Source organism: Schistocerca serialis, chromosome 4, assembly GCF_023864345.2.
Source record: "Schistocerca serialis cubense isolate TAMUIC-IGC-003099 chromosome 4, iqSchSeri2.2, whole genome shotgun sequence".
NCBI classification, from domain to species: Eukaryota; Metazoa; Arthropoda; class Insecta; order Orthoptera; family Acrididae; genus Schistocerca; species Schistocerca serialis.
In genome coordinates, this window is record NC_064641.1 from 962,572,260 (window position 1) to 962,584,158 (window position 11,899).

The following is an 11,899-nucleotide window of genomic DNA, read 5'->3' on the forward strand; positions in this document are numbered from 1 at the left end:
ACGTACACCATCATTACACTACCAAGCACACATTTGGGGTTCCACTCGCACTCGTCTGGTATGAGACGTTCCTGGGGGTGTCCACTGGAGGCCGAACCGCACAGTGACTCTGGGTTCGGTGTGGGGCGGTGGCAAGGTTGGTGGACTGCTGTGATGCTGTGGGGTTGTGAACCACTGAGAGTTACGGCGGCAAGAAGCCTCTCCGTCGTTTCGTTTGATGCATGCCTGTAATCGTCTTGGCATACAGCCCACAAGTTCATCAAGGCATTGTTGCTACAGATTGTCCAACACATCAACGGTGATTCGGTGTAGATCCCTCACAGTGGTTGGAGGGTCACGTGGTCCATAAATAGCTCTTATCAAACTATCCCAGGCATGTTCGATAGGGTACATGTCGGCAGAACATATTGGCCACTCTAGTCGAGCGATGTCGTTTTCCTGAAGGAAATCGTTCACAAGATGTGCACGATAGGGGTGCGCATTGTCATCCATGAAGACAAATGCCTCGTCAATATGCTGTCAATATGGTTGCATTATCGGTCGGAGGATGGCATACACGTATCGTACAGCTGTTATCGCACCTTCCATGACCACCAGCGGCGTACGTTAGCCCCACATAATGCCATCCCAAAACGGCAGGGAACCTCCACCTTGCAGCACTCGCTGGACAGTGTGTCTAAGGCGTTCAGCCTGACCGTGTTGCCTCCAAACACGTCTCTGACGATTGTCTGGTTGAAGGAATATGCGACACTCGTCAATGAAGAGAACATTATGCCAATCCTGAGTGATTCAGTGGGCATGTCGTTGGGCCCATCTGTATCGCACTGCGTGGTGCCGTGGTTGCAAAGATGGACCTCGGCATGGTCGTCAGTGCATCATGCAGCCTACTGCGCACAGTTTGAGTCATAACACGATGTCCTGTGGCTGCACGAAAAGCATTATTGAACATCGTGGCGTTGCTGTCAGGGTTCCTCCCAGCCATAATCCGTACGTAGCGATCATCCATTGCAGTAGTAGCCCTTGTGCTGCCAGATGGAGACATTTCATCGAAAGTTCCTATCTCTGTGTATCTCCTCCATTCCCGAACAACATTGCTTTGGTTCACTCCGAGACGCCTGGACTCTCCCATTGTTGAGAGCCGTTGCCAGCACAAAAAGTAACAATGCGGATGCGATCGAACCGCGGTATTGACCATCTAGGCATGGTTGAACTACAGACAAGACGAGCTGTGTACGTCCTACCTGGTGGAATGACTGGAACTGATCGGCTGTAGCACCCCCTCTGTCTAATAGGCGCTGCTCATGTATGGTTGTTTACATCTTTGGGCGGGTTTAGTGACATCTCTGAATAGTCAAAGGGTCTGTGTCTGTGATATAATATCCACAGTCAATCTATCTTCAGGCGTTATGTTAACCGGGTTGATGCAAAACTTTTTTTGATGTGTGTATTTAGTTGAATTTACAGCATTAAGACTTGTGTGACTTTTCCTGTAATTGAAATTTAGGAGATTTCTTTTAGCACTCATGTGAATAACTTCACACTTTTCTTTATTCAGGGTGAATTGCCGCTTTTCGCACCATACAGATACCCTAACTACATCATTTTGCAATTCGTTTTCGTCATCTTATGACATTACAAGACGGCAAATGACAGCGTCATCTCCAAATAATGCAACAAGGCTCTTCAGATTTTTCCTGTCGTTAATACAGATCAGGAACAATGGAGGGCCTATAACACTTTTTTTGGGAACGCCGGGTAATAGTTTTGTTTTACTCGATGGCTTTCCGTCTATTACTACGAACTGTGACCTTTCTGACAGGAAATCACGAATCCAGTCGCACAACTGGGCGATATTCCATAGGCACGCAATTCGATTAGAAGATGCTTGTGATGAACGGTGTTGAAAGCCTTCTGCAAATCTAAAAATATGGAATCTATTGATATCCCCTGTTGATAGCCGTCATTACTTCACGGGTATAAAGAGCTAGTTGTGTTTCAAAAGAACGATTTATTTCTGAATCCGTGCGGACTATACGCACGCATGTACGCATGTACGCACGCACGCACGCGCGCGCGCGCGCACACACACACACACACACACACACACACACACACACACACACACACACACACACACACACACACACACACACGAGATACCATAAAGACTGTACAAACAGTTACGGGTGTGTTTCTTATCGGGAAAATTGGGAAGACTAAACATCATACAGGTTCTGCAGTTGAAGCAGATGTGCGTCTCTCAGGGTCCATTCACTTCTATCACCCCAACGTTCTACCATCCTTATTCTGTACCATTCAATAGAGAAAAATTACAAACTATAAAAGCTCTGCTAACTTCATCCGATAGAGAACTCGATAAAGTTTTTACGGCATCTCCCTCTTCCCATAAATCGAAAACAAATATTGTCTTCCTGCAGCGAGCACATGTGGCGACCCTATTAAATATACAAGTTTTGGTCCATTGCACAGACCAGTGTAAACTGTCAACTCCTATACTGTAGGAGGACGACCGTATCCCACACACTATGCCACCAGTAGCAAGAGAAACTCTCTGCGACCTTGTGAAATTGTTTGAAAGGTTGTTTTTTTCTGCTGTAACACTTTCTACACTGTCATATATATTGTTTTTTCTGCCATGACTTCAGGGTCTGTGTCAGGTTCAAAACTAACACTAACACGTTCTGATCCATTGCCTCTCACAGAAAGCTAGACGTCACACAGTGTAAATCATGTTGTTGTTGCTGCTGCCACCACAACACACATAAGTACTGCGGCAAGGGGGATTCTGGCGTAAAGTACCATTATCCAAGATGGCATCCATGACGTCACCCAACCCCAAGGGTGATTCTGGCGCAAAGTACCGTTATCCAAAATGGCGGGAAAGTGCCACACCCCCTTGCCACTCCCCCCTGCCAAGCTCCCACAGCTGGGAAGTTCAAATTCCATCAGGACAATGCAACTTCTACTAACCTAAGAAAATGGTGGGAAAGATTAGATTAGATAAATACTAGTTCCATGGATCATGAATACGATATTTCGTTATGATGTAGAACGAGTCGAATTTTCCAGTACATGACATAATTAGGTTAATTTAACAACATACCTAAGTTAATATAACAACTTTATTTTTTGTGTTTTTTTTGTTTTTCCTTACTTTTTTATTTTTATTTTTTAATATTTTTTTAAATTTATATCTAAAAATTCCTCTATGGAGTAGGAGTTGTCATTCAGAAATTCTTTTAATTTCTTCTTAAATACTTGTTGGTTATCTGTCAGACTTTTGATACTATTTGGTAAGTGACCAAAGACTTTAGTGCCGGTATAATTCACCCCTTTCTGTGCCAAAGTTAGATTTAATCTTGAATAGAGAAGATCAGACACTTGGGCTACCTCCACTAACCTAAGTCACCTGACTGTCACCTCATCCTATGAACTGGCGCCAAGTTTGAATTTTGGCAGTAAAGAAAGGTCACTTCGGCCATCTCTGCCAACCTAAGAAAATTGTGGGAAACAAAGCTCACCTCCACTAAACTCAGTCACTCAACCAGCACCTCATCCTAGGGATTCGTGGGGTAAGGTGTGTATTTATTTTAGAACAATTTATTTAGGGATGGAGTATATTTATCACAGTGATACAGAACACACTCTCTGACATGCCACACACCATACAGAGCTGCAAACTAATCCTAAATAACTCATGTATAATGCTTTGCACATGCGCTTTCCAATTGTAAACTGTCAAAATAACGCATTCCACTGCGTACAGACATGCAAACCGCTCGTAAATAATGCAATATATTTACGAACAGAGAGCCAAACAATTCGCAAATTGTCAAAATAATAATCCATATAAAGGACTCTGCAAACATGCTTGGTAATTGTCAGTCGTCGAAATCGTGCACCAGTCTTTATTTAAACAATTAGAGACAGCACCAACATCCAGTGTGTTCACCAGGAGGTCCACACTCCAACTGACCTAGCACACAGTACCACCACCAGAGTCACTGTCGACCATTCTGTGATGTAATCGAAGATGGTGGGTGGGAAATGATGGGAAAATGACTCTCCCTGACCTGGATATAAGTCTTTATTTTGCAGACAATATCTCCACCACAGATCTAGACTCTAACTGGCCTAGTACACAATACTGCCACCAGAGGGTGCTGTCATCCGTCCTGTGAAGTAATCCAAGATGGTCTGGAGGAGGAAAATGGCGCGAAAATGACTCAGCCTGCACTGGGCTGCTGGACAGAGTAAGGAAGGAGTGGGAAAAGGACTCAGCCTGCACTGGGCTGCTGGAGAGGGGAAGGAGTGTACTTCATTTATCTTGGAACAATTTACTTAGGGAGTATAATTATCACAGATATGAAACACATGTTTGGGGTCATGCTACACAGCCCACAGACCTGTAAACTACTCCTAAATAATGCTCTGCAGACATGCAAACAACTCCTAATTTACCGAAATAATTTCAGTACAGACATGCAGAGTCCTCCTAAATAATGCAGTATACAGATGTGCAGACATGAAATCAACCCATAAACTACCCAAATAATGCATAGCACAGCCTACAGATGTGCTTGCAAAAAAATGCAAGAAATGTGCAAAAAATGTATGCGGACACCATCTTGCCACCCCCTGCTGCAGACCGCAAAAAAGGCTACTTGCAGCCCTGCGAAGTGACGCGGCCATCAGCTGCTAAACCACGTACAGATGCCCACACACATTAGGCGGCGACATCCATTTCATACTTGAAACTTGAGAAATTCCTCTCCAAATATGTGTTCACCTAGGCACCACTGCTGACGCGATCAGGCAGGACTGAAGGCGCTCAAGAGGCGAGCGCTGTCACAGCCACGAGCCGCCGCCGGATGCAGGTGCAAGTTGTCCCTATTTTCAAGTACACATCCAGTGTTTTACTGACATCACATAACTCCAAGGCACGCTCACGCTGGTCTCGTAAATGAGACGCCTCAAGGCAGCAAGTGTCTTTACCGTTGTTGACTGAGTAGCATTGCTCCTAGCGTGACATGAGACGTGTCTAACCGTGCTTAACTGCAAATAGCGCTGAATAACATCGAATGCACTCTTCCCAGCGGTCCTAACGTCATACCCCAGTCCATCATGTGCTACTCTTCCTTCTTTCAAGACACACAAACGTTCCCACAGCTATGCAGAGGCTCCTATATCTCAGCACATGGGATGTGAATGAATCGAGCGTACTATTTGGCTCTTCTCGAAATTTACTCTCCGATAACTGATGCGGTCAGTATCGAAGCACCATCCACCTTTTCTTTCTTTCTGCAGACAGGACTTTCAGTGGTGAAATTATTTTGCACAGACCGCTAAATAGCATTGACAGTTAAACCCGGAAAGTTGTCTACATAGCATCAAATACATACGATACTCACTCTAATATTGGAAGCCAGGAACATACTCACCAGTGTAACCACAGTTAATTATTACAATGGCAGCTACAGTCTGACACCGATTGATGTACAGGTAATGTCTCCTCTTGACAGCTGTGCTTTTGGAACTAATCTCAATATCTATAGCGTACATAATTTTCCACATAAAAAATCTCTCTCATACCCTCATGGTTATGGATGTGCTAAATCTATACGTCCCTCACAGTCATCATCTCTAGTCATGCCACAACATGAACCACAGTAACTATACAATGCAATATATATACATTTTACACAACATAAGCCACAGAAACTTTACAATGCAATATGTATGTACACACACAGTGCAGTTATCTTTTATATCTGCACAGCACCCAAAAAAATTGTGTGCCTACACTCACACCGGTTCTATGTCACGATGCTCCTCAGTTCTAGGGAAGCAGCGTCTACCATTTCTTTCCTTCTACAGATGGACATACAGCCGCAATAAACTATTTTACACTGATCGCCATATTGCACTGACAACTAAACCTCGCAAAGTCCCATACATATCGTCAAATATGGGAAGAATCTTACTCAATTACACTGCTATCCCAATGAGAACAGGAGCTTGAATATTAGAGCGTGAAACCAATCTCCAACCCAGCAGTACATCACTGCGTACCGTCTTGATGTAGTAAACATACAATTCGTATCCTTCGCCATACAAAATCCATCAGTGGATCTAAGTCACTCTCAGAACAGTTGTGGAAAGACTGGCTCATTGCCCCCCTCAGTACAAACGCGTTACTGTTTCTCGTCCAGACCTGTGAGCTTGCTCGCATTTCTACACCCATCTCCAGACTCTGGTATTACAAGAACAGTTCTAATTTCGCTTGGTTCACACACAGCAGTATCCTATCGATCGCTCAAGCAACATAATTCCAGAGATATAGATGGGGAATTATTTCTGTACAAACTCGAAACTTTAGCTACGTGGAGCATGTTCTAGACCACTGAGTAACTAAAAACAAACAGACGAAAAATGAGATTTCCGCACACAAATACCAATCTCGGGGATGTAACAGATTCGAAATCATCCCTATAATTTATAAGATCAACTAAGGTGTTCCTCATGTCTAGAGCAGAGGCAAACATGTCTTTCCCATGCTACATGCACACCCCACAATCGATCTTCTCTCAATTAAATAAAACCGCAAAATGTGCAGAAGCAGTCAACCAAACAATTTATAAATCATTCATCCTAAGAAATCGGTCACATATGTCTTTAATCCCTCTACTTACAACTAAATGGTAAGATCGCGGTCTCAGTTGAATGACATTCGACAATGAGTGCAGTTTCGGAAATACACCCTTTTGATGGCTATGGCTCTGGAAATAGAATTATCAGTACCATTCTTATGACCCTTTGCTATCACAGTACTAGACGTCAAATCCACACCTTCCTCATGAATGGACAGTCATTTCCTTTGCATATGTCAAAAGACAAAAACATACTTTATAAGCCTTAGGCTCAAGGTGAACCGATCATGCGCCCCCTACTACTAAGTACAATACTTCGTCAATAGGTGATTGCCTATGATACGAAATACTGACCGAAAATCAACGATTGGTGGACATGTCTCTTAGGTTTCTCTTGCGAGTGCTACCACTGTGACTTAGAAAGAGAGACGTAATCGACCAGATGTTAAAGAACTCGATCCCAACAACTACTGTATGTTACTGTCACAAGCGATCTTGGTTCTACCGGTGCACAAAAATATCCATGTTAAAAGCTATACCCACTTTACGAATCAAGGTACGACATTACCTCTGAATGAGGTGGGTTTTTTTCCGGATAAATGCCGTGATGGTGATCATAGGAATGTGTGTTATCAGACCAACATGTAGCCCACGAACCAGACAAGTGATAAAATTACTGCATTTTGAAAGTGATTCGGCTAAGGAACGTGGTATGTAAGCAGTATTTGCGACTCCCTCCCACCACCCCAGCTAGATAATTCTATAGTATTTATATTGCATTCTGTCTCGAGACCATAGCAGAGGTTCCGCTTAATATCCCCTGAGCTATAGACCATGGTTGATTGAGAAGGATCACAAACATTAGTAGATGGTGTGCTAATTGAGGTCATAAGTAAATGTACACTAGCTTCTCAGATATATATTGTTATGCTATCCGCTATAAATGATACCCATGATTTGGAATCAGCTCTTTCCATTGAAGCACGTACATATGTTGGATCTTATTGACAATTCCTTTAATCATTACAACCACTACTCAGTCAGATTTCTGCACTCCCATATCTCGAAATGAGTCACCATTCCTAAACCTACCTGCTTCAGTAAAATTCCAACACATCTCGCAACTGCTCCTATGTCTACAGCCTAGCGGATGTGATCGTTCCAGTTTAAGTCGGAACTGAGAAGTCGGAGAAAGACATACCCACAAGCTTCTACAACCCGTGTAGAAACATAACGACCTGAGTTAGTGGAACAGGACTGTGTTTTGACCATTCGGTGGAAATGTGTGCAATGTGGTACATCTCCGAACTAGATACAGATACTACAGACCGAAGCAGATCCGTGTCGATTCAAATCTACCAGCCCAACGTGCTATCATCGTTATTCTCTACCCACAAACAGAGAAAAATTAAGAACTATAGAAGCTCCACTAACTTCATCCGATATAGAACTGATCTACTCACCATTGCTCGTGCAATGACGCAAGGCTGTGGTGGGGCTCCAGCGTGGGGAGGGAGATTTCACAATGTTCCCCAGAATAGCGCAGCATGCAGCTTTCCAAGCATTCCTAACGGTATACCCCGTCCCTCACCGAATAAAGACACTGCAGAGTCCACTTTAAAGTTTCATCACCTATACTCTAGGTGAATGATCGAATCCCACAGATTATACTAAGTCGCAAAAGACGCTCCCTCTGGTCATGTTTAGTTGTTTCTAACACTGTTTTCCAACACGCTTTTGTACATTGCCAAACATTTTGTTTTTCCGCCAAGGCTTTGAAGCCTGTGCCAGATTCTAAACTGACATTAAGAAGTTCTGATCCACAGCCTTTTACAGGAAACTAGACATTGCACAGTGTATATCATGTTGTTACAGCAGATACCATAACATGCCACACATCGGCTGATTTTAAATAAAAGACAGTTACAACATGAGGACTTAGGAAAAGAGTGTTTGTAGTGTGTAGAGTCTCCAAACTACAGTCAAAAGGTGATTCTCGAGCTCTACATTTAGATTCGCCTCTCACACTGACGGAATAGCTGATAACTCTACATTCCATTTCGACTGATTCATCATATTGCAGACATGTACGTGATCACTGTTTCGGTGCTATCCACCCCAGATGGTATAGCCCAGCAGGCAAAACTCTCTCTCCATCTCAAACAAGCGATGTCAGTCAATCATTATGTGGTAACCAATAGTATACCAGTGGAAAGATGGGATGGAAAAGACAACATCGATGTACTCTAATAATAAGCATCATAGTTGATAGTGTGAACAATTTTACAGCAATTTCAACACCAACCAATGATCCGACAGCACATTTCCCAATTTCAGTATCATAGCTAAAGCACCCTTTCTCCAGATTATGAGTATCACAGCAATTGTAGACAGATGACTGTGCAATACGTCCATTCAATGTTAATTCTCGAGCACATACATCATCAAAGTATATCAGAAAACGCTCTACATATTTCTAACACCTTGAGGATAGTGCACAATTTATGGTGATGTCACAGAGCATTCTCGTTGCATTAGGGTAAAATTAGATTTTGAAAGAACCTCTCGCACTGCCGTTGACCAGCCCACCCTGCAGCACTTCTACTGATTTAATCTGCATCCTACCAGAAATAGGTCGCTACATTCCACATCTCAAGAATGAATGGAGCGTACCAAGTCCTCGCCAGGTCAAGTGCACAATATTTCTCGAGATGCACCCATGTCAAGGAGCTTAGCACTCCTTATCGATGTATAGTAACAGATTTCCAGAGGTCATGTTGTAATACTACACAGTTAAGAAGAACAAGAAACGAATGATTTTGATGCGCGATGGAGATCCGGATGGATGGAGTTCGATGCATTTTACCTAAATAAACCAAGCTATCAACCCTAAAGCCAGCCGCAGTGGCCATACGGTTCTAGGAGCTTCAGCCTGGAACCATGCAGCTGCTGCGGTCGCAGGTTCGAATCCTGCCTGAGACATGGATGTGTGAGATATCCTTAGGTTAGTTATGTTCAAGTAGTTCTAAGTTCTAGGGGACTGATGACCTCAGATTTTAAGTCTTGTAGTGCTTAGAGCCATTTTTATCAACTCTAAACTAATGTGCTAGAGTCTTGTATCGGTTCCTGGAAGGTATCGGTAAGAGAGAACATAAACACATACACTCCTAAGGCTACAACATTCTGCATTTAAAGTGGGCTATAATAGCATTATAGCTTTAGCTATGATACTGAAATTGGGAAATGTGCTGTCAGATCATTGGTTGGTGTTGAAATTGCTGTAAAATTGCTAAAATTATTCACACTATCAACTGTGATGCTTATTATTAGAGTACCTCGCCTGCTTCTCCAGCCTATCAGTAGTATGGAATGTAGTGCTGTTAATACTCCAATGTAAGAAATATATTTCAAGCGGATGACATACATCTTTCTTCCCGGTTTCACTATAATAAACTACCACAATAGACATACAATATAATGCAGCCTCGATGGAAAAAATTGACTGCCTCCCTGATTCCCTTCATTTTGATGTCGACTTTTCTCAGATAATTCTTTTTTCCACATACTTGTTCCCATGTACTAATTGTTCTGTGCGAACCAGAAGAAACCCAAGTACTTCCTCAATTACCCCTCATTTCGGTTTATATTCGGTAAATTTATACATATTCCCTCGTTATTTTTCGCAATACTATCGATTTTATGTCAGATCTATCCATGCGATTATGACATAACCTCACAACTGCCAACACCTAGCCCAAATGCACTGATTGGGAGGCGTAATAAAGCACTGTACTAGACTATATACAGTCACCTCCACATTCAGAGTGCGTTTGCTCTGTTTTCTGTATGTCTGTGTAGATTCGTGCCTCACAGACGGCCGAACATAGAATACGTGTCCAGACATAACACATGTTTGGTCCCCTCGAACTCTATCACAGATGTGATATGTGGTGGATCTGCCTCCGAACATAGGTGTAGATGTATATAGTCTGTGACAGATCCCCACCCAAACGCAAACTTGGATGTGGTATATTGTGGATCTGAACCAAGACACCACTTCGTACATTGTGCATGGCGACTCCCTCTTCAAACCCTATCCTGTGCGACGCAAATTGTGGATCCGCATCTCAACATTGCTCTGGATATAATGTGTGGCAGATCCACATTCAAACACTAACTCGGGTCTACTTAGGGTCATGGGAGGCTTTTGCGAGGCATGCATATACACAGACATACAGAAAACAGAGCAAACGCTCTCCGAATGTGGAGGTGACTGGATACATTCGAGTACAGTGCTATATTACGCCTCCTGATCACTCTAAAAAAAATGTTCAAATGTGTGTGAAATCTTATGGGACTTAACTGCTAAGGTCATCAGTCCATGAGATTACACACTACTTAACCTAAATTATCCTAAGGGCAAACACACACACCCATGCCCAAGGGAGCACTCGAATCTCCGCCAGGACCAGCCGCACAGTCCATGACTGCCGTGCCTCAGACCGCTCGACTAATCCCGCGCGGTCTTGATCGGTGCATTTGGGCTAGGTGTTGGCAGCTGTGCTACATTTACAAGCAATTTCAAAACATGGAACCAGAGGTTATGTCATGATCATATGGATAGATCTGACATAAAATCGATAGAATTGCGAAAAATGACGAGGGAATAGGCATAAATTGACCGAATATACACCGAAATTCTCAATTGACCTTCTTCTTCCCACCAAATTTCAAAGTTCCCACCAAAATCCGCTATCTTGGATAACATCACCGCCATCTTGGATGACGTCATCGCCGCCAGCTTGGATACATCGGCAACAGGTGGGGAGTAGGGTGACGCCTGCCTTGTTCCACTACACACACACACACACACACACACACACACACACACACACACGCTGGATGATTTTGAATAAGACAGTCACAACAAAAGGAAACTGAAAGAGTTTTGCAGCATTGTGGATCCTTTCTAAACTGCTGTCCAAACGTGATTGACAGCCTCTACATTTAAAGTCATCTGGCACAGTGACAGAATAGACGATGGCTCAAAGTTCCATTTCGAATGATTCCTCATATTGCAGTCATTTGCACGATCACTGAGCCTTACCCAGAAGATGTTCCCCTCTACCAAGACACTTTCTCCATCTCAATCAAGTGATGTTAGTCAATCATTATGTGGTAATCAACAGTGTACCAGTGGACGGATTGGTTGGAAGAGACACCGCCGA

General features: G+C 43.2%; 1 protein-coding gene across 1 annotated transcript in view; it reads right to left on the bottom strand.

Annotated features, from left to right (window-relative positions):
* Positions 1–10,744, bottom strand: part of LOC126474858 (uncharacterized) — a 184,681-nt gene extending 173,937 nt beyond the window's left edge. Inside the window, exon 1 of the mRNA XM_050102337.1 lies at positions 10,736–10,744. Coding sequence (XP_049958294.1) covers positions 10,736–10,744 — 9 coding nt within the window. The remainder of the gene's footprint in view (positions 1–10,735) is intronic.
* Positions 10,745–11,899: the final 1,155 nt, after the last annotated feature.